Source organism: Crocuta crocuta, unplaced genomic scaffold (assembly GCF_008692635.1).
Source record: "Crocuta crocuta isolate KB4526 unplaced genomic scaffold, BGI_CrCroc_1.0 scaffold190, whole genome shotgun sequence".
Lineage (NCBI taxonomy): Eukaryota > Metazoa > Chordata > Mammalia > Carnivora > Hyaenidae > Crocuta > Crocuta crocuta.
The window spans coordinates 9,308,392-9,333,317 of record NW_027527955.1 but is presented as its reverse complement, the minus strand read 5'-3'; the positions used below and the strand labels follow the sequence as shown (position 1 = coordinate 9,333,317).

General features: G+C 34.2%; 1 protein-coding gene across 2 annotated transcripts in view; it reads right to left on the bottom strand.

Annotated features, from left to right (window-relative positions):
* The window catches only part of INTS6 (integrator complex subunit 6), an 83,189-nt gene that overhangs the window by 18,229 nt on the left and 40,034 nt on the right, over nucleotides 1–24,926 (bottom strand). For both annotated transcript variants that reach the window (XM_077752595.1, XM_077752596.1), the window contains 5 exons: nucleotides 12,811–12,994; nucleotides 6,857–6,982; nucleotides 5,288–5,442; nucleotides 714–866; nucleotides 447–579 (listed from right to left, as the gene is read on the bottom strand). In XM_077752595.1, the coding sequence (XP_077608721.1) occupies nucleotides 447–579; nucleotides 714–866; nucleotides 5,288–5,442; nucleotides 6,857–6,982; nucleotides 12,811–12,994 (751 nt within the window). The remainder of the gene's footprint in view (nucleotides 1–446; nucleotides 580–713; nucleotides 867–5,287; nucleotides 5,443–6,856; nucleotides 6,983–12,810; nucleotides 12,995–24,926) is intronic.

The following is a 24,926-nucleotide window of genomic DNA, read 5'->3' as shown; positions in this document are numbered from 1 at the left end:
GTGCACTCTCTCTCTTAAAAAAAAAAAAAAAGAAAGAAAAATATGTGCCAAATGAAAATTTTAAATTCTTAGAAAACACCTTTAGATCTATAAATACATGTTTCTACAAAATGCTTTATTTACCAAATACAAAGTCTCTATTACCAGTTCTAACTATATAAGAAATCTAACTTGTAGGAAACTTGGAATATTTAAAAAATTAAAACACAGTACCTTCAATAGTTTGTGGAATCAAAGGTGTTTTGACACTGACTTTTAATTTACCACAAACATACATAGGTTGCTATAAAACGACCTTAGATAGGCTGGATATTTCAGAGTATTAAAAACAGTTCTATTAATTTCCACAAAATATGAGAGAACTTACAAAGAGATGTCCCAAACTGTTTTTAGGAAAACTGGCATGCATGCTCGGAGCCACCGAGAATGGGACATGAGTGACTTACCTAGAAGGGGCAAGAGCACGGGGTAATTGTAAGGCATCACAAATAAGTTGACACAGTTCAGTGCTGTACTGGCTTTCAAGTAACCAAAGGGATGGCCAAGCTCGCTGTACTTTGCACTATTACTCACATATACCTGTGGAAAGGGAGTGGTTAAAACTTCACATGTAATAACCTTTACAGAATGTTACTGAAATCACTGATTCAATAAACGATTTTTTAAAAAACATCCAACTTCAATTTTTAAGTCACTATAGTCGCTCAGCTCACCTGCCAGCATGTCTGAGGAGATTTCCTTTCCAGGATAAACTGAGTCAGTGGCGAAGGTTCCAGCTCATACTTGTCAAAAGGCAATTTGTCAATAACCATCGGTTCACAGTCCGTACAGGAAAACTTCACTACGGGATGAGATGTACGAGGTGGCTAGAGGGGAAAGTCTTATCATTACTATTTACACAAAATACCAGAAGAAATTCACTTTCAGTATCCCTCACTATCAAAACTTATTCAAGTCCTCTATTTTGCTGGCTAATTTAATTTACTACTGACAAGCACTATTAAAGCTGAAAGAAAATCCTTTAAAATGTAATGTTTAAATTTTATACAAGATTCACAAGAAAAAGACAAACCATTTAAAAATGTATATAGCATAACAATCTTTTTAGGTGTTAAAACCAAATTTGTCAGAAGTGCAAAATTTTGGAGTAAGTGAGTACTCATAAATTTTCACATCTAAGAAATAACTGAAATATAGAAATCTTCCTAAGTTCTCAATTGTAGCAATTTAATTTCTTGTACGGAACAGTAGCTTCCAAACTGATAATACACCTTGATCAGTAGAATTTCTGAATATATATTAGGACATACACACATTTACTTATAAATTATTTGTAAATTAATGTGTAAGTATGTAATAAAATATATACCAAAATAATATTAAAATTAGGAGAAAAAAATGTACATAAAAAGAAGTTCTAATGTTTTTCTTGTCTATTCCACTAGAGCACTTTGGTTATCTCTGTGGTATATACACACTACTTTGGAGAACTCGATCTAAAGGCACAAAAAACCAAAATACCTTAAAGAAAAAAAAAGCCATGTTAGAATCCCTGCCCGCCAAATAGTCTCTTTCCTACAAATCTCACCAACTAGAGATTGGTGAAGGAAATATAAGCTATGAAGAAATAACCTGAAATTTCAGAGCTATAAAAGACTCTAATTACTCCATTACCACCTATGCCAGGTGGTATAGCGCTAACCTATTCCAGAAGGTTAGCGCTATTGTTCTACTCATCTTCTGCTCCTGTATCTTGCATGTACCTGACACGTATCTTATTGAATCAGTCCATGAAACTCACTTATCTTTTTGGATTAAAATTTGAGATCCAAGGGGAACAATGTGTGTTGGTGGGAGAGGGTGTCTTCCAGAACTTGGCAAAGAAAACTCTGTATTTATTACTTCATTTAATCCCCCAAACAATCTCCATTTAACGGATAGGAAATTGTGGCTTAGACAAAATATCAGACCAAAAGCACAGCTAATAACTAGTGAAATCATGATTTCAATTCAGGACCAGGGGTGCCTGGGTGGTTCAGTCAGTTAAGCGACAGACAGTTGATTTTGGCTATGGTCATGATCTCAACTGTTTTTGAGTTCAAGCCCTACACTGGGCTGCAATGACAGTGTAGTCTGCCTGGAATTCTCTCTCTCTCTCTCTCTCTCTCAAAATAAATAAAAAACATTAAAAACAAATCTATTTAGGGTTGTTTGGGTAGCTCAGTCGGTTAAGAATCCAACTCTTGGTTTTGGCTCACATCATGCATGATCTCACAGTTTGTGGGTTCAAGCTTCACATCAGTCTCTGTGCTGATGATGCAGAGACTGCTTGGGACTCTTTCTCTGCCCTCTCCTGCTCCTATCCTTTCTCTCTTTCAAAATAAAGAAATAAACTTTTAAAAAGTCAGTATCTTTAAAAAAAGAATCTATTAAAACAAAATAAAAAATAGAAAATTCAGAACCAGTCTCTAATAAATCATATTTAATTTCAGTATCAATGCATCTTATTTGACTACTATAAAAATTTATAAAATAATTTCATCTCCCCACTAATATCCTTCAGTACTAACTCTTGCCAGTTCTTTCCAATATTCTCTTTATGATTCTCTCTTTCATCATCTTAATTTAAACCCTTAACATCTCTTATGTGAATCACAGCAATAGCCCCCTAGATAACCTGCTTACTTTCCAACTCATCTCCTAATACTACTGCATGACAACCACCAGATTAAATTTCCTACAGCATCACTCTGTTAAAAACATTTGCACTTATCCTGAGAACCCCAGTGAGAAAGGCTCAAATTCCTTAGCCATGCATTTAGAGTCAGGAGTACTTTGGTTTATTTAATAGTATCCTCAATGTCCCACGTACATGGTATGACTCCCCTATACTCTGCTATTTCTCATTCCTCTAAATTCACCTTATTCTTTTTTACTTCTATACTTTTTCTCATATTGTTTCCTCCCAACCGAAATCCTACCCACACTTCAAAATCCTCTAATAATTTGTAATAGGCCATTAGAGCAGTATTAATAGATAATGCTGTGCCACTGGTTTTGGATTTCTTTCTATTAGAACTTAAAAAGTACTATACATATACAAAATAGAACAAATAACCAACAAGGCAATATTTGACAAAACATGGAATCTGTTCTATGAAAGCTGAACGGGCACCTGAAGGAAAAGTAAAATGGCTAAAGAAAATAAGAATTTCTCTAAAGGCCAGATTTTTTTTTTTTTTAATGTTTTATTTATTTCTAGGAGAGAGAGAGAGAGACAGCATGAGCAGGGGAGGGTCAGAGAGAGAGGGAGTCACAGACTGAAACAGGCTCCAGGCTCTGAGCTGGCAGTCAGCACAGGGCCCGACGCGGGGCTTGAACCCACGAACCGCGAGATCATGACCTAAGCGAAAGTCGGACGCTTAACCGACTAAGCCACCCAGGCGCCCCATCTAAAGGCCAGATTTTAAAACTATGATGATTCAATGAAAAAGAGAAAAGGAATAAAGAAGATACCTCACTAAAATCTATAAAGCCTTAATTTCAGGTACTAATTAAATCCCTAATAAATAAAGGAAATATCACTTTATAGACCTTGTATAGAGTAAAAGTAAAATGTACCCTGAAGAGTTGATATAGGTTTGAAGTATAAAGGTTTCAACTTGTGCACTCTTGGTGGGAATGCAAACTGGTACAGCCACTGTAGAAATCAGTACAAAGGTTCCTCAGAAAGTGATAAATAGAACAACCCTATGATCCAGCAATTGCACTACTAGGTATTTACCCTAAGGATACAAAAATACGGATTCCAAGGGAGACATGCACCCCGATGCAACATCATTATCAAAAACAGCCAAGATATGGAAGCAGCCCAACTGTCCATCAATAGATGAATGGATAAAGAAAGGGTGGTATATAAATGCAATACGGTATTATTCAGCCATCAAAAAAGAATGAAATCTTGCCATTTACAATGACATGAATGGAGTAATACTATGCTAAGTGAAGTAAGTCAGAGAAAGACAAGATATATGATTTCACTCATATGTGGAATTTAAGAAACAAAACAGAGAAGCAAAAGGAAAAAAATGAGAAAAATCAAGAAACACTCTTAATTATAGAGAAATGATGGTTATGAGGGGAGGTTGGTAAGGGATGGGTGAAATAGGTGATGGAGATTAAACAGCGCACTGGATGATATATGGAAGTGCTCAATCACCATATTGTACACCTGAAACTAATTATTACTGTTAACTGGAATTAAAATAAAAACTTAATAATAAAGTATAAAGCTTTCAGAAAGGGTTCAGTTTAATTCACATATGATAACTGCATGAAACGATAAAACCACTTCATGATCTTTGAAATACAATTCTTATCTTCTAAGGGTAATACCAAAGAACCACTGACATGCTCTCCCACAAAGTATCCTATATACCTTCTATATACTAGAAAAAAATGCTAATCTGAAAAAACAGTCTATTAACAACACTGACTAGATATTAATTTACATAAAGAATATTATCACTATAAGAACCATATTGTGAATACTATACTTCACAATGTTCATTCAATAAGCCCCACTATTTCTAAACATAATTCATGTAAACAGACTGGAAAGTCATTTCTACATTAAATTTCCTGAATGAAACACTGAACATAACCTAAGACCATGCCAAGTCAACATGAATTTCTAAGACTACATCCTAAAAGATTACAGACAACTGGAATTATTTTCTAAACTTTCATTTAAATTCTAAATTGTGTCCTAGAGACAAATCCTCATGTTACATTATATTTAGAGATCAAAGAGAAACTCTTGTTCCATCTATGATTTTGCCTCCAGGTGCCGATAATTTAAACACAAGCATAGTAGTAAAGAAAACACTTTTTTTCCTACTACTTCATAATAAACAATATACAGTGTACTAAATCAAGTAACAGCTTACCACAGCACTTTGAACATCTGTCTAATTCTGATAAGTTAGCCACACTTTTGATAGTAGTTCTTAAAACTAGTATGAAAAGCAGTTAAGGGGCACCTGGGTGGCTCAGTGGGCATCTGACTTCTGCTCAGGTCATGATCTTGTGGTTCATGAGTTTGAGCCCCACATCCAGTTCTGCACTGACAGCACAGAGCCTGCTTGGGATTCTCTGTCTCCTTCATTCATTCTCTGCCTCTCCCTCATTTTCATGTGTTCTCTCTCAAAATAAATAAACTCAAAAAAAAAAAAAAAAAAGGCAGTTAAATGGGTTACTATTACATCACAGTTTCTTGCATACTTACTAGTGTTGGAGAATTCTGATCTGGCCAAAAAGATTCTGGAACAGGCCAATGACCTATAGGAACCCCAGTTTTAGGATTTGGTCTAACATATATGAGTTTGTGACAGCTATGCCAGGGCTGTGATCCAAAAGGCCTTGATATATCTGGTTGCCCATCTGCAGCAGAGATTAAGACAAAGAATGCATGTCAATAAGTTAAAAAACATAAAAAGTTAACTTACACCCACTATTACGTCGCTTAATGAAAATGTCTGAATACTTGTTCAATTCTGAATTTTCTTATTTTTCTTGAATGGTTCTACTATCATGACTACTTAACATTTATATTAAAATTCATGAGAGTAAAGTTTGCAAATTCCAACTATGAGCTCAGCATTTGAAAGGAGGTCCCACAATATCCTCTGCTTGCTCATTCAGAATATGTAAAACCTCCTTTATGGTAAATACTTGTTTAATGAAGTATCCTTTATTATCATCTGCCTACCAGATTATAAGGGCAAACACCCAATCTCTTCATCATCATACTTGGCTTAGTAAATACTAAGTAAGTACTGCTAAATGAATATTTCTTTAAAATCATTTTAACTAAAGTGTAATTAACTAAAAAAATTTAATATGCAAATCAAGATACAAAGCACCTACCTTTACTCTAAAATAAATTCTAGCAAAATAGCAACAGTCTTCAATAGTTCAAAGAACATTTGGTGCCTAATTCTAAGCCAAATATTAAAATAATTTTAAAATAAACACATTCCATGTCTAACAATTCAATTAAAGAAAAAGCTTATTTTTTAAAACCAGACACAGTGACATAATTTATATAATCTTACCATCTTCTGCTCCTTCCCTATAATCCCCCTCCAAGAGTACCCATTTTTTCATCCTTATGACTTTTCTCTTCTCCCAATTCCCCACTCCAGTGGGTCACCTGTCAGGTGTCACTAATGACTTCTAATTCTTATTCTAAGCTATGCCATACTCTGCAGAGAGTCCCAGATATAAGCTGTCCACTGGCTCTAGTGTAACCCCTTATGCCCTCTAGCTAATATAAATCATGTTAACAGAATATTAAAATAGTCAGGTGGGGGCTTAACTAGAGTTAATAGAATCCAGCTTAATGGCAAAGGCTGGTTTCTCATTTTTGTAACTACACAAACCATTTGTTTCTGACCAGTTTGATCCTTAGAAAATGCAGCTAAGGAACTAAACACCTAGGATTGAACACTCTTGTGAATTAAGGGACACAGGAGAAACATATATGCTGGAAAGAAGCAAAGTGGCATACTTTTTCTAAAAATTTTAGGAAATATAAAGTTGCTAATCTGTAAAGGCTTAATAAGGTTTTTGAAACTCCTGTAAGATTTCGGGCTATCAACAATCAATATAAAAAGTGATGCTACTGAACCACTATCAGTTTACTTTGACCTTCTTATTTAATTTTCCCTCTTTACCAATAGCCATCTTGTCATCTTAACAATCTGACCTTGTCAGTCTTAAAGCCAAATCATAGGAATTTTTCAGTTCTCATTCAATGATGAAGTTTAGAATGTCTATAAGAAAAGTACAATACCTTCTACAGGGGAAGGATCTGGTCCTGCTTTTTCAAAGTTTATTACCACCCCACTTTGCACTTTCTGTACCAAGGACTCCAGACACTGATTAAGCATTCTTGGAGAACACACAGAGTACGAGCGGCCTGAGATAACAAGAATAAAGTCAGCTGCAGAAATTTCAGCCTTTAGCAAGATAAAACCATAGTGAGGTTTCTGATACTATTAACAAAAGTTCAATGGTAAAGTCTGACTTTATTCTATGATCCTATGGAAAAATGAAAAAAATTAGTTATTTTTAATCAACCAACAATTCCATTTTATGAGAGTATATAAACTTTTTCTTCTAAATATAGGTATACAGAAAATAGAAATTCGGTCTGAACAAACCACAATGAAAAAAAATCACATTATATACTTATATGTGTATTATATATTATATAAAATAACTTAAAATGCATTTATAAAATTATCTCCCAACTATTACCAATACAATTTAATACTCATACACAATAGCTAATAACTAACCTTCAAAATTTTACTCCAGGTTAACCAAAATATTATCACAAAGATTAATGCTAAGCACATGGCAGATACTCAATCAATAATTATTTATTGGTCTGCTGGAAATTATTGCATATTTTAAATATTTGCACATTAACATATAGATAGTAGCATGTACTTTTCTGAATTTCATCTGGTTTGCATACTTGGGAATTAGCCTATTTTAAACGAATTTCCCTTTTGTATATTTTAACCTATAGGATTTTTAGTACAAACCATTTAAAATGCTAGTGGTTAAGAAAAAATACTAGTGAAAAGATATCTTAAAACAGGGATTTTCAATAAATATCTCTAGAGCTGTGTTGTCCCATACTGTAATCACTGGCCATATATGGCTACTGAGAACTTGAAATATGGTGACTCCAAATTTAGATGTATACCGACCATAAAATATACACCTGATTTTGTAAAGTCAATGTGAAAAATGTAAGCTATTTCAATAATTTTTAAATATCAATTTCATGTTGAAATATTTTATATTTATTGACTTAAACAAAAGATATTAAAATTAATTTCACCTTTTTAAGTGACCACTGTAATATTTATAATTACATATGTAACTTGTACCATATTTCTCTCAAAGGTGCTAATCCAAACCAATGCTGAAAACCTTCAAACATTTTACAGTGTTGTCTACAATAAGCCCACTATGAAAACAGTACTACTTTTTCTTTCTGATTCCACCAATTATTTCCAAATACAGTTATATGATTATATTTGACCTATCAAATCAATCATATCAGTTTATACTTAACATGTGATTTGGAAAAGGCTACTCAGAAAAGAAAACATTAGGCAGTAGTAGGACTGAAATTCTCTGAGTCAGCTCTACTTAGAAAAACAAGTTTCATATAACAAACAACTTACCTGTATGCAATAATAATAGTTGTAATCATAAAAATACCTACCAATTACTAAGTGTCTACATGCCTGGCATGATTCTACTTACTTTATAATATTAATTTATTTAATCCTAGCAACAACTGTATGGGTTACTTTTTTCATTTAAATAAATGAGAAAACTAAAGCACTGAGAGGTTAATTATCGAAGTTAGTAACAGCAGTATAACCAAGAGTCAAACCCTTACAGGTTATTAGAAACTTTAATCGGGGTGTACTCTGTTCCCTGAAAATCATGATGTTAATTTGAAGTCAATATTTTAAAAAGAATCCCTAAATGGAACATTTATTTGAAAGAATTGGCAAATTATTTTTTGAGTCAAACACATATATAAAGCAGTACATATAAATATAAAGGCTGATCATCTTAACATACAAGTATTTAGAAGATTATATAAAAGCTGAATATTACATATTCATATAAAGGGTGATCATCTTAATACACAAAGTATTTAGAAGATTATATAAAGGCTGAATATCTTATTTCATTAAATTTAAGCATATTCCTAAGAACTCATTAAAAAACAGAAGTTTTTAAGTTGTAATTATGGCAATTCTCTCTGCTCTTCTAACCTGTCATCAATTAACTGATTAGAAAAATATGAGTAAATGAGTTATAATCTTAGTATAAAATATAGACACTTTATTAAAGAAAAAGTTAATAAACCTAAGTCACCTAGCAAATAATAAAAATCCATTAATCCCTTTGAAAGTTAAAGAATAGGAAATTTTGCCATCTTTACATTTTGCCTATATCCTATGTAATATTTCTTTTATTCTCTAGATCAAAACTCATCCCTTGTAATGTAAGACCCTTTGTACTGAAGCATTAAGTTTCTAGGATCACTGCTCGTATCTGTGAGACAAGCACACACCTCAAAGTCAAGAAGCTGCTCACTTATAGTTGTGTAGAGTCCACAAAAACATCCAACTAAATAAAGTGAGTTTAAAGGCAAAAGTGAAAAAAAAATTTCCCACAAAAGTCTATTATACCGGCATTTTAGTAAAATAGAAAAGAGATAAAAAGAATATTTCTAGTAAGTTCATCAACAGTCCTTGTAGAGGCTAAGAGTTACATTGATTTACTCCACAAGACTTACACAATTTTTATAAAATGCTTCTACCATCATATCCAGTAGGCATTTTTTGACTTGATATCCCTGTACCCTCCTCCAAACCTGCTGCTCCCCAGTGTGCCCATCTCAGTCCATGTCTTAGCCATTTACCTCCAGTTATTCAGGTCAAGAGAGTCATCTAGGTAGGAATCGTCCTTGATTCTTTCCTTCCTCACTGCCTTCATCCTTAGTTCTCCTTTGCATCAGACCACCTCTCACCACCCCAACCCCAGCACTTTAGACCAAAGTACTATCATCTCTTAAATAGCCTGTTTCTATTCTTGCGACTTTACACTATATTCTCATATAGCGGCTGAAGTGATCTTTCAGAGAAAGAAATCAGATGTCACCTCATATGAAAAGTTCTCCAAAGGCTTCTCATCACACTTAGAAAATAAAAAGTATTTATTATAGCCTAAAAGGCTATTCAATATCTGGCCTTTGCCTACTGTCCTAAACCCACCCATTACTCTCTACTCCCTTATGTAAGCTTCAGCCCTGTCCGCCTTCCAATCACTCACCAAAATACGGAGTGTGTTCCTTCCCTTACTATTTTGTGTCAATCTCTGTATGGTTTACTCCATTACTCAGATCTGGAATGTTAAGTAGACTTACTGTGGGGGATCATTTCACAATATATAAAATATCAAATCACTATGCTATATACCTAAAACTAATACATTGTAGGTCAGTTCTATTTCAACGAAGATTCAGTAAACATGCTCTAACAATAATTTCAGAGGGATTAATATTTTTAAGACACAACTAAGATTGATTTAATCACCATTAAAACAAGCGGCTTTAAAGCTAGAGATATACAAATATAGTTTATAAAAGAATAAATGTTGGGGCGCCTGGGTGGCTCAGTCAGTTAAGCGTCGGACTTCAGCTCAGGTCATGGTCTCGCAGTTCGTGGGTTTAGGTTGCACCAGGCTCTGTGCTGACAGCCTAGAGCCTGTTTAGGATTCTGTGTCTCCCTCTCTCTCTGCCCCTCCCCTGCTCACACTCTGTCTCTCAGCAATAAACAAATGTTTAAAAAAAGTTATTTTTAAAAAATAAATGTTTTATTTCTTTAAACAAATATAATAATCTCTGAGGATAAGCAATATATTAAATTGATTCAAACTAGGGGTAAACATATGTTTTAGGGTTATGGTTAAAAAAAAAGGTCACCTCCTCAAAAGACCTTCTAAGAATACTCATTCTCTGCCTCAAGTTATTCTCTACACCCTTACCCTACTTTTTCTTCGTAGTAAGTAGCACTCTGTAATAGTATTTATTCATTCTATCTGTTACACAGTCCAAAAAGTAACTTTTCCTTATTGTTCCTGTTATATTTCCAGCACCAAGAACAGTTAGATAGATACTCATTCATTATCTGATAATAAAAGAAAAATGCTTATAATGACAATTATATAATTTTTTTAAGTATACATAGAAAACATAACAAAATATTAATGACTCTGGCAACACAGGCACATTTCTTTTCAACTTTTCCTTAATAAACAAGAATTATTCTATGATGGAAAAATAAATGAAATCCACCACTCTGATCATTTAGTTAAAAAATGCACAGGAATTTAGTAGTGATTACATATCTGGATAGTGGAATACCAGTGGGTGTTAGCTTTTCTGTTCTTTCTACTTTTCTAATGCTTTATCCTCAAAAGTTTCTTTAGTAAACATTCTTTTAAAATAATAAAAAAGGAATACATATCATTCAGGTCTATGAAAAGGTGAGTGGCATTTGAGCAGCTCCTCATTACTGCTATAGCAAGAGCATAAAAAGAGGCAAATAAACCACTACATCAGGAGAGATTCAGGATATGTACTTCGGAAAGCTTCCTAATTTCCTGACCAAAGTTTCTGGGTCACCGAAAGATACTACCAAGGGGGACTTCAAAGTCTTCTCTGGAGATGTTCCTTTCACAGAATAAACAGAATAGCTTTAGTACATTACTGCCCAAAGGCAAGAATATTAACCACTACATGATCTCTCAGGTTCACTGCAGACCCTCTCTGCTTATACCACTCACTTCATTTCACACTCGGAATATTCTGGATTCTAGAAGACAAAAGTTACAGTACATAGAGTCCCATAACTTTATCCTAATTCTGAGTAAGTAATATATAGTAAAAATTTTCCAATGCAAAAGTGTAAATTATAGCTTCAAGGCCTTTAATCTATTAATTAAAAACTAAAACTAAAAAAAAAAAATCAAGATTTTAGCAAATGAGTCAGTTTAAGGTTGAAAACTAAACTATTCTAAATACAAATGTGAATCTATCCACAGAACAATTAGGACTGTCACTGAAAAATATTATCCATGCACAAGGAATTGTTAGCGGTGAATTTTCAAATTTAGATAGATAGGATTTTTCCTTTAAAATGTATGTATATACCTTTTTTAAATATAAATTAAACTGTTAAAGAAATACCTGAGTTCACCAGAAAGTACTTCTATAAGTAAGAACATTTAATAATGTGAAAATAACTTCCTAATTTATGTACTTCACATACCTGTGTAGGGTACCTGTTTTGTCTGTGAATTTTGCAGATTTTCAAACCCTCCCACCCACAGAAGTTTAGAAGAAAGGTACCTAAAATGTTAATTAAATCTTGTAGTTTCCTTTAAACATATACAGCTAGCTATGATTGTATCTGGAGACTAATGTCACAGGGCCCTGATACCTGTGAAACAGTGGTATGCCAGACTTGGACATTTTAGTATCAAATTCCTTAAGTGAGAACTAAAATGCTCCATCAAAGCAAGAATATGGTTGCCCGTCATACTCACCACTGAAGTCCTAAAGCATAAGATAGTGCTTTGTACACACTACCAATCAGTATGAGTTTAACCCACCTGCCGACCAATTCCACATTCTAGAAGTTCTGCATCTATTACATATTTTCTTTCAAGAGTATCGTTAATGTTCACTTAACATAGTGACCAGCTGGATAAGACCGAACTACCTGGTCCTGTAACCTACTATCCAGCTTTTTTTGCCTCTAGGGAAAACTGCACTTAACCAGGCATTAGGCATTATATGGTTAATGAGATGATTCTCAAAATTCTATTTTTTACAGAAAATAATTCTGCCACATTTGTAAATACTGGTAATCTTTATAGATAAGAAAAAAGTTCAACAACTTCAAATGCCAGCCCTCCCAAAGGGGCAGAGAAAATCACCATTCATCTCAGATCCAACAGTATTAAACTCCATTCAAATCAGATCATAGACATTCATGAATGTATTTTTAAAACCATGCATGTTTACTAATTCCTAATATTAGCTTGTTGAACAACAACATGGGGTTTTTGAAATGTACATTTTAAAACATTCAGATAAACTCTGCCTTAACTCACTGAATTGCTGCCAGGAGAAAAACTTACCGCCTGTCACTTCACACATTGGTGTGATCGCAGAGTCATCTAACGGCACACCTGTCAACTGTTCTGATTCTACCGACATGGTGCCCGGCAACCGCAACACTAGCGCAAAGAGTCTCTGATCCCAGCGAAAAGGTTCCTTGGTCAATTCACTTCCAGGCAAAGGAGAATTAAGAGGTAAATGAAGCTGAAAATAAGGGGGAAAAATTAAGATTTCCACATGCTGTTTTTCTCTTTAAAAGGCCACATTAATTACACATATATTAAAACTATATATCACGACTCTCCTATCACTCAAAAACCAAGTTCAGAAACAAAAGCTTATACAGATACAGCTAAAATAAGCACATGAGACATAGTTACTTCATTCTCTTCAACTTCTACTCTAAAGACATCAATTGAAAAAACCTATTACTGTAATGCTTTTCAGATTTCCATTCAACTAACCACCAAATACTGGGCTGCTTCCAAATAAATCATTTCATTTAATCATTAAAACAAGCCTATCATAAATATCTTATTATTCCTATTTTCTAGATTAAAAAAAAAATGTCTCAGTGAGAACGAGTGATTTGGCCGCCTGGGTCCAAGTCACTACTTTTTCTATTATACCACAGCAGCCTCAATCATCTCCAGTTAATAATTTTAATTATGCTCCATTTGTCACAAAATATACATTCCCAAAGCACCTGCCTTAAAGTAAATTTTGTCACTCTAATTACATATTAAATGTATTAGAGATAATGATTCTTCCCACAACTGAGTAAAGGTAGAGGGTTTTTTATTTTTCTATGTGGTCTTTAATAGATGTCTTTTCCCAACCCCATAAGACCTGCTAAAATAGAATCTAGGATTCTTAAGAATCTTCAAAAGCTTTGAAGTAATTCTAATGGGCACCTCTGCACCAAAAGAGTAACAGAGTACCAACAGAATCCACACATTAATCTTCACATAACTAAGTGGGAATAACCAGACAGAATGTGCATCAAGAAGTGATAACAAAAGCAAATGCCTAACACTGAATGGGAAGAAAAGGGGAAAGGGAAAAAAAGGTTGAACCTGAACCTAACCAAGCCTTTTATTCTAACTGCCAGTTTACAGGGACTCCTGGGAATAGTGGATCAAGTTAAATACCACTCCAAGAAGCAATTAAGTCAAAGCCAGTGAGTGGGACAACCTATAGGGCAGAGGACCTGGTTTCTCCAATAAATCAATCCTGAAAACACAGAGTGGGGGATGGTGGAGCATTATAGAGTAAGAGACAAAGCAATCAAAAGCAAAGATTTTTTTAGACAATTGGGGAAATCTGGAATAATATTACTGGAATTATTAATATTTTAAGTGTGATAATGACATGGTACTTAGGAAAAGAAAATCTTTATCACTTACATAATTTTTAAAAAATAAAGCCCGGGATCAGCATACTCAGTATTTATTTAGAGTTTTCTCTAAAATACAGACAACATTCTATTTTTTTTTTTTAATATTTTGTTTTTGACACAGACGGAGTACGAGCAGGAGAGGGGCAGAGAGCAAGGAAGACACAGAATCTGAAGCAGTCTTCAAGCTCTCAGCTGACAGCTTGAACTCGTGAACTGTGAGATCATGACCTAAGCTGAAGTCGGACACTTAACTGACTGAGCCATCCAGGTACCCCCAGAAAACACTTTAAATCATTACCTCCAAATTAACAGCCAAAGTTTATACTGCTTTGGTCACACAGCAAACTTAACTGTATTGTTTATAGCCTTTCTATTTCTTACCTTGGAGAAGATTTCTAATCTTGATAAATTAGGAATTTAAGTCATTCTATACTGACTTAAGACTCAAGTTTCTTCATGAGTTACATTAAACCATTAAAAAAAAAATCAGATTCTATTCTAGGNGTTAAACAATTACTTAATCTTGTTTTATATATGTATAACATGTACATGTAGTAAATGTAAGAAAAAGGAACTAAAACTACAGACCAAATTCATGATAGGGTGGGAATGGGGAAGAGGGAAGAAAGTTAACACTGAGTAAATTGTCCATAATGTTCTTTCATTCACTAAGTTTTTTTACTTTAAGGTTTTATTTTGAGAGAGGATACATGATTATAACTTTTGAAACCATAATCTACATTTTTAAAAATCAAGTGTTGACGTTATCAACAATAACCAAACTATGGAAAGAGCCCAAATGTCAAGTGGTGAATGGATAAGGAAGATGTGGTATACGTACACAATGGAGTATTAGCCAGCCATCAAAAAGAATGAAATCCTGCCATTTGCAATGACATGGATGGAGCTAGAGTGTATTATGGTAAGCGAAATAAATCAGTCACAAAAAGACAAATACCATATGATGTCACTCATATGTGAAGTTTAAGAAACAAAACAAATGAACATACAGGAGGGGTAAAAGAGAGAGAGAGGGAAACAGACCATAAGAGATTTGTAATGATAGAGAACAAACTGAGGGTTGATAAGAGAGGTGACTGGAAGATGGGCGAGGTTACGTATTAAGGAGGGCACTTGCAATGAGCATTGTGTATTGTAAGTGATGAACCACTGAATTCTACTCCTGAAACCAATATTGCACTGTATGCTAACNAAAAAAAAATCAGATTCTATTCTAGGAAGAGAATTCCTAGTGAAGCCCTGCTAAACTGGCACCTCTCTCCAAAAGGTTCATGCCAAGAGAATATGCTGCAAGATCAAAATCAGCCAAGGTTTTGAGACCATGGCCAGGAGTCATGAGCTTTTCCTCTGGCACTGATCCTACTTAAGGCAGAAGTCAGAGGCAGTAAGGAAGGCATGTTGAAGAAATCTGGGCCAGGATGTTCTGTGAGGAAGGTTCTCTAACCTCAAAGGCTCCGTGACTCTTGGAAAACAGCTCAGGAACTCCAAGCCCTTGCGAATATTGCCACCCACTGCCAAGATGATAAAGAGGAAAACACTGTTTCTATCAGCTCTGTTCCTCCAGACCAGCCACCTCTGTACCTGGGTAGCACAACCATTTGGTTGCTTGGTCATTTTCTCTCTAAGATCACAAAAACATCAAAGCACAGTGGCACTGGAGGAAGAGGGTTTTGAACTGTTAATGTAATTACTCTGGATGTCATGAATACCTGGAATTGTCTCAAGAATCCAGTGGATAACAGTGCTTAACAGTGCTGCACAGACCTCATATATAAGCAGCAAACAGGACAATGATAGACCCCAACTATATACACATAACACACAGAAAACTAATCAGGTAATGATCTCTTTACTTCTTTCTCTCCCCCTACACACACACACACACACACACACACACACCAGATAACGATAAGCATCTACAAAGGAGACAATACACAACAAAATAACTGGCCTTTGTGAAATGCCAGACTGGAATTTATTTCAAATAAAACCAACCAACCAACCAAGAATGGGAATGGTCATGACCATATTTTATACATAGTTATATTAATTTTAGAAACGTGCCAAATTTTTATCCATTTGTTTTTATTTGTCATTTCCCCCTCCACATATCACAACTACCCTTTCTCATCAACAAAGAAGAGTAATAAAGAAAAAATCCCCTGTAACTGAAATGCACTAGTAAAACTGGAAGGAGCGATGGCAGGCAAACAGAACAAGACAAGGAGCCTGAAGGAAAACTATTCTTAGGGAGGCTGAATTACTCCAAATTCAAAGTCTACAGCTGAAATTCTAGCAATGTGTTAAAATCACAAATGGCGGTCTCTGAATATATGGACTTGGAGAATCGCGGAAATTGCACATAAATCAAGAAGGAAATATTAAAATTAATCCTAAGAAAAATGTACAAAAATATGAATAGAGAATTTCCCAACAGGAAAAATGGAGGGAAAAACCTGAGAAAATCCTTATGGCCACATAATACAAGTTAAAATATCAAGCGATACCATTTCACACCCATCACGTTAGCAAAATTTTGCAGGTTGACAAAAGTGAGGACAAGTATATATAACAAGGAGAACTTTCCATCACTCCTACATACAATCATTTTGGAAAACAAGTTGATAATATCTGGTAAGCTAAAGATGAGCTTACATTAGGACCCACCAATGCCACCTCTAGTTACACGTCTCAGAGAAACTCTCATATATTTTTACAAGAAGCCATGTAAAAGAATACTATCTACAACATTATTTGAAACGGGAAAAATAGGAAACAACTTAGAAGTCCAATTAGGGAATCAAGAAATAAACTGTGGCCTGTTTATAAACCAGAGTTGAAATGAATAAACTAGACCTCTAAGATCCAACACGGATAGATCTCAAAACAGTATTTTTTTAGTATACATCAATTCATGCATGCATACGTAAAATAACATAAATCATGCCTGTACAGCTTGATAAATTTTCACAAGTTGAATGTCCTTTTATTAGCATTTATATCGAGAAACAGAACCTTACTAATTTATGCCCTCTCCAGTCATTATCCCTCTCCAATTGATCAGTTTTTCTTGATTTTGAACTTTATGTAAATGGGTTATAGAATATGGTCTCTTTGGTTTATGGCTTCTTCCATTCAATATTATGGGGGTGAGATTCATACTGCTGCATATAACTGTAGAGCATTCATTCCCACTGCCATATAGCGTGTGAGTCTAAGAGAGAGAGAAAGAGAAGGAAAGAGGGATAGAGAGAGAATATGTACTGGAATTTATCTATTTTTTTGTTGATAAGCATTTAGGTTGTTTATAATTTGGCTATATCATAAAAAGTACAACTATGAAATTAAAGCATGTCTTTATGAAAAGCCAAGTATGCACTTCTGTTGGTATGTACCTAGGAACAAAAGTGCTCTTTTGTGAAGTGCCTATTAATGTCTTCTGGCTACTTTTTAAAAATGTGAGTTACCTGTCTTTTTACATTCTGAATGAGTTCCTTGTTAGATATACATATTGAAAAGATCTCCCATTTTGTGACCTCTTTTACTATGCTAGTGGTAGCTTTTTATAAATTTATCTTAACATCTTATTTTTATTAAGATATTATCTAATATCTTATTTTTCTTCCATAGTTAGTACCTTTTGTGCCCTCAAAGATCATGAAAATGTTCATCTATTTTCTAAAAGCTTTATTATTTTACCACTTACACTTAAACCTGAAATACACCTGGAATTTAGTTTGTTATATAAGGTAGAAATGAAGGTATATTTTTTTTCTGAAATGGATATTCAATTGACATGCTATTGAAAAGAACATCCATTCTGCCATTTCTGGAATATCATCTTTTTCTTATATTGGGTGGCACTACAAGTGTCAGGGAGTCTATTTGTGAATCATCACAATATCAGATGACAAGGAAGCAAGATGCAAAATGACACACATAGAAAAGCATCTGTATGCACTGTTAAACAATTACTTAATCTTGTTTTATATATGTATAACATGTACATGTAGTAAATGTAAGAAAAAGGAACTAAAACTACAGACCAAATTCATGATAGGGTGGGAATGGGGAAGAGGGAAGAAAGTTAACACTGAGTAAATTGTCCATAATGTTCTTTCATTCACTAAGTTTTTTTACTTTAAGGTTTTATTTTGAGAGAGGATACATGATTATAACTTTTGAAACCATAATCTACATTTTTAAAAATCAAGTGTTGACATTATNCGAAAGTCGGACGTCCAACTGACTAAGCCTCCCAGGCGCCCCCCAAACCTTTTTTTGTAATTATTTTGGTAGCTGACAGAAAAGAAAAATTTAACTCTAACTTAAATTTAGAAAGACTGCCCTATTTTTCCTTCTTTCCTTTAGAAATCTATCTTCCTGCCTGTTTTCTCACCTTTGAATCTTTCCTGAACTTATTAAAAAAGAATAAATTTCTCCATAAGTATAAAAAGTCAAGGGCAGGGCCACCTGGTGGCTCAGTCAGTTAGGCATCCAACTCTTGACTTGAGAGACCTCAGGTCATGATCTCACACTTTGTGGGTTCAAGTCCCATGTCAGTCTCTGCGCTTAAGATTCTCTCTCTCCTCCTCCTCTCTCTCCACCCTTCCTGCCCCCCAAAATAAAATAAACTTTAAAAAAAACTTTAAAAAAAGTAAAGGGCAGACTAGGTAAGTGATAGTCTATCATTAGTCCTGCTCAAACTTTGTTATAAAAGTACAATTTCTCCTTTATTAGATTGTTTTGTGTTGGATTATAGCTCAGATTCTAATTATTTGTGACTGTGCTAAGAAATGGTCTAAGGCTCAACTTCTCACTGAGCATGGCACTGTGTTAAGATTTAATAAGGACTATACCAAAGCCAAAGACTATTTGAGATATTTTAGCTGGCTCACCTTAAGAAAAACTACTATAAAACCTCAGATAACCAGAATTCTTACACATTACTACTTACTTTTTAAACCTGCAGAATGTAAAAAATAAAAGTCAACTAATAGTAAAAGATAAAAAGAAATTTATTTTTAAAACCTCTTTAATTCAGGAGTCAAGCAGATCTGTCCCGGCACACAATCGAACTTAACTGGCTCCTGGATGATGACCACACCAGAACCAACCATGGGAGTCAAGGTTGACTGATCCTTACCAACACTTGGGTGGTTTCCCACTGCACTTACTCAGATATTCTGCCAGTTAGTCCTACTACTGAAGTAATGCAAATAATATGTCCTTTAATAATCACACTTCCCACCTTATGGTTAAATAACCTATTTACCTATCTCACCAGTTGGAGAGAGGGCAAGGACAGAGATCTTATTCTTTTCTGTGCCCCCCACTCTCCCATCACAGTACTTGTCCAGTGAAATGAATGAGGTCCTACGGCCTAAAGAAAAGCACAAGAATAAGCGGGGGAGAGTGAGGGCAGCAATGAGAACCCAAGCACCTCCAAGTCCTGCCTATCGGAAGACCTGTACTCCCCTCACCCTGATGCACTGACAGACGGAGATGCAGACACACCACATGGATTCTATGGTAATGTTTGCAGTGGGTCACAAAGCCAGGTAGTCCCATCGTCAAGGGCCAGGAGGATTATTCTCTTGCCATGTACATACTTAATCTCTATGACCCTTGTATGTGCCCACACATAAAGGACACAAAGACATGAGCTACAAAACCTGTCTGACACCGAGATCATGAAAATGTTCATCTATTTTCTAAAAGCTTTATTATTTTACCACTTACACTTAAACCTGAAATACACCTGGAATTTAGTTTGTTATATAAGGTAGAAATGAAGGTATATTTTTTTTCTGAAATGGATATTCAATTGACATGCTATTGAAAAGAACATCCATTCTGCCATTTCTGGAATATCATCTTTTTCTTATATTGGGTGGCACTACAAGTGTCAGGGAGTCTATTTGTGAATCATCACAATATCAGATGACAAGGAAGCAAGATGCAAAATGACACACATAGAAAAGCATCTGTATGCACTGTTAAACAATTACTTAATCTTGTTTTATATATGTATAACATGTACATGTAGTAAATGTAAGAAAAAGGAACTAAAACTACAGACCAAATTCATGATAGGGTGGGAATGGGGAAGAGGGAAGAAAGTTAACACTGAGTAAATTGTCCATAATGTTCTTTCATTCACTAAGTTTTTTTACTTTAAGGTTTTATTTTGAGAGAGGATACATGATTATAACTTTTGAAACCATAATCTACATTTTTAAAAATCAAGTGTTGACATTATCAACAATAACCAAACTATGGAAAGAGCCCAAATGTCAAGTGGTGAATGGATAAGGAAGATGTGGTATACGTACACAATGGAGTATTAGCCAGCCATCAAAAAGAATGAAATCCTGCCATTTGCAATGACATGGATGGAGCTAGAGTGTATTATGGTAAGCGAAATAAATCAGTCACAAAAAGACTACCATATGATGTCACTCATATGTGAAGTTTAAGAAACAAAACAAATGAACATACAGGAGGGGTAAAAGAGAGAGAGAGGGAAACAGACCATAAGAGATTTGTAATGATAGAGAACAAACTGAGGGTTGATAAGAGAGGTGACTGGAAGATGGGCGAGGTTACGTATTAAGGAGGGCACTTGCAATGAGCATTGTGTATTGTAAGTGATGAACCACTGAATTCTACTCCTGAAACCAATATTGCACTGTATGCTAACTAACTAGAATTTAAATAAAAATTTGAATAAGCTCCATTATCATAGAGTAGGAAAAAAATAAAAATCAAGTGTTGAGATATCCGTATTAAAAAAACTAATTAAATGGAAAAAACTTTAATTATGAAAATAACTTTTATAAAAAAATTTAAACCATCCATTTAAAAATCAAGTGATTTTAAGCCACTAATCAGTATACCTTATAGACAATTTAGATTTTTATAAAGCATCCCATGCTTTCCCCCTGGTTACTCTTTTATCCAATGGAAAGAGGCAGCAATATACTCTCTCTCGTTGTTCTCTCCCAATGCTTAAGTACATGAGTAGTAACAACAATAAAGACGAGCAATAACTAATCGCTAGCATACTGAGCATTACTATGTGCCAAACACCATTCTATGAGCTTCTCATATAATATTTATAACAAAACAACACGGTAGGTACTATTACCATCCCTGCAGTAGAGGTAAGTTGTAATATAAAATTCCGTGTCAAGAGAAATCAGTTTGGAGAATACATACTCAAATAATCTCTGCTATATAATCAAGTTTAGAGCATCTAAAGACTGCAAATTTTAAGAATCAGATAAATCATGGCCAATTTAATAATACAATAATTTTTCCATAATCATGACATTATTGGTCTTTATTAGGGTCCTCATAAGATTATACTTGGCCAGTTTCAGTCTAATGGACTAACAAAGAAAACTGTTTATACTAACAAAGTTTTATTTTTACTTGTATACAACTGAGGTTTTCTGTATTATTTTAAATGATCATTTCACTGATATCATCATTCCAAACCTTTTTTTTTTTTTTTTTTTTTTTTTTAGTNACTTTAAGGTTTTATTTTGAGAGAGGATACATGATTATAACTTTTGAAACCATAATCTACATTTTTAAAAATCAAGTGTTGACATTATCAACAATAACCAAACTATGGAAAGAGCCCAAATGTCAAGTGGTGAATGGATAAGGAAGATGTGGTATATGTACACAATGGAGTATTAGCCAGCCAGGAGAGGCAGAGCTCCTGCCTTTTCTTTACTCACCATGTGATCCTCAGAGCCTAGCACAGTGTTTGGTTCATAGAAGAAACTCAAAAACATGGCTGAATGAATAAATGTATAGAAAAGTAAGGTGACTGGCTAAGCTGTGAAGGGCCCTAATCTAGTGGACAACAGAAAGCAATAAAACATTTTGAACAACAGACTAATGCACTCAAGTGGTGTGCTTTAGAATAATTACTGCCATGGTATGACAGATTGAAAAATATCAATAAAAATTAGGAAGCTAATGTAATAGTTATAATAGAAAAGCACCAAGGTAACTGATGTCAAAAGGAATAGAAACGAGAGGAAGAAATAAGTTAATGAAAGCAAAAAGCAAGGGACTGATACCAAAAACAATTATAGATGAAAAAATGTAGAATATGTTATGTCCTAAGGCCCTGATACTTTCTCTATCTCTACTATTAAAGTAATGACTTAATATGCTCAAAATGACCAGAGTACTTTATAAAGCATAATTTTTTAAACTACAAAACTGAATTTCAAATACACAGACAACCAGAAGAGCTTTTTAAAAAGATGTACAATAACATATAACTACTCATAATTTTTAAATAATATCTCAAATTATAAAGAATCCAACATTAAAACTATAATCAATGATAAAGTATTAGGTCAGAAGTTTAATTTAAAGCATGTTAGTAAAGAAACTAAAAATGAAAAATAGTAAACGCTTTCTGAATCATTATGAGGGTCGTTATTTTCTGGGTTAATTAAGAACACCTAGCACATATCAAACATATCAAAAAACTTTCTACAGTAAGTTACAGATGTCCTTATCTTCTGAAAACAGACTGTACCCCCTAAAAGTAACAATCAACTTTTCTTGATAATATCAAGCAGATAGGGGTGTCTTGGTGGCTTAGGTCAAGATAAGCTCAGGTCATGATCTCAAAGTTTGTGAGTTCGAGCCCCGCGTCAGTTTCTGTGCTGACAGCTAGCTCAGAGCCTGGAGCCTGTTTCACATTCTGTGTCTCCTTCTCTCTTTGACCCTCCCCTGCTCACGCTGTCTCTCTCTGACTCTCAAAAATAAATAAAAAACATTAAAAAAAGGCAGAGAAAAAACAGCTTAAAGACATCTTGTTCATACCAAATACTGCCCCAAATCAGACAGGAAGTTAACAGGCTGACAATTCATCATTTGCTAAACTCTGTGCCAGGTTTTCAAGTAAATATCCTGCTTAAATCATCTCATTCAACTCTCTAACACAGCTATTACTTATAACTTCTCATTCTAAGGCATATCATCAATATAACATATTTCTTTGGTTCACAAAAGCTGACATTAAATGTATATAACAATCTTCCCCAACAACAGCACACAATTATCCATACAGCTTCATAACCCCTTCTTTTTCCGTACCACTAAGTTTGAGTTTCAGTATCATAGAGTTTGAGTCTAAGTCTTCCCCATACTGGGTCTAGAGGTTCTTCTGAATCCATTTTGGCTTTTATAAGTTAAGTGGAACAACAGAGTCATATTTTATAGCCTGTTTGGCACCTTTAGTTTTAAGAGTATTAGTCTGAAGGTATATCAAAGACTACCAGTGTTTTCATTTGCATTTCCATTTGATTGTTATTTCTATTTCAATTAGAAACTATAAGATAATATAATGCCTCTCTTTAAAAAGTTGACTTTGGCCAAATGTTTGATTCATCTGTAATAGTTCTTCATGATCGGGGAAAGTTTTACTTTCAAAAATTTGGCAATTTCATCTGCCTTTATTTGCATCGCCTATTCATTGCATGCCTATTCTATGTATCATATTTTTTTCATTTCAAGCATAATTCATCATACAGAAAGAAGTACTTTAAAAATTTTCAAGCAAGAATTAGGAATCCAAATTTCTGTTAAACTTCTGTGAAACTTCTGGTTAAAAATACATAGCAATCAGATGTAATAATATGAACCGTGTTTGGATTCTGATTCAAATAACTGTCAGCTCACTTGTGATACAATTAAGGAAACTGGGATACAGATTGGATATTAGACTCTATTATTTATTGGACCCCTTATAATTTTTGGTGAACTATAAAGATAAGTTTATTAAAAGTAAAAGTAAATTTAACTTAATCATTTAAAACTTAACTATTTTTTCAAATTAGATTTAAGGGCACCTTGATGGCTAGGTGGGTAGAGCATGTGACTTGATCTGGGGAACGGGAGTTTGAGCCCCACACTGGACTAGAGTTTACTCAAAAAAAAAAAAAAAAAATCAAATTTAAATTTAACAAAATGTTAAAATATATTTAAGTTTCATTAGAGTACAGAACTTTGCTGATGTAGATAGATATATTTTGCTGTCCTTAGATGTTAAAGAGACATACAGAAGTATTTACAAATGAAATGATAGTGTTTGGAATTTGCTTTAAATTATTTGCCCCAAAAATGTGTATTGGGGGTTAGGGCAGAACAGATAAAAACAAGACCAACAAAATATGTATAACAAATGAAGCTGGGTAAGGGTCCTTTATGTTTATTATTTTATTTTTCCTACTTGTATATATATTTGAAAGTTCCACAGTAGTTTTTAAAAATTGGACATATGTGAGTGAACACAATTAAAAATGCAAGTAATTGGGGTGCCTGAGAGGCTTAGTCAGTTAAGCATTTGATTTCAGCTCAGGTCATGATCTCATGGTTTGTTAGTTTGCACCCCACATTGGGCTTGCTGCTGTCAGTGTGAATCTGCTTCGGATCCTCTGTCTCCCTCTCTGCCCCTCCTCTGTGCACACACTCTCTCAAAAATTAAAAAAAAAAAAACATTAAAAAATTTAATTTTTTAATGTAATAAAAGACTTTATGAAAAGAAAATGAGAATGAGAAGGAAATCTTACCTTTACTTACTAGCGCTTCTGTAAATCTATTAGCTAAATGTTCATGTTAAACTGAAATACTTTAACTCTTTTAAGTAGAATATAAAAATTTCACCTATGGGCGCCTGGG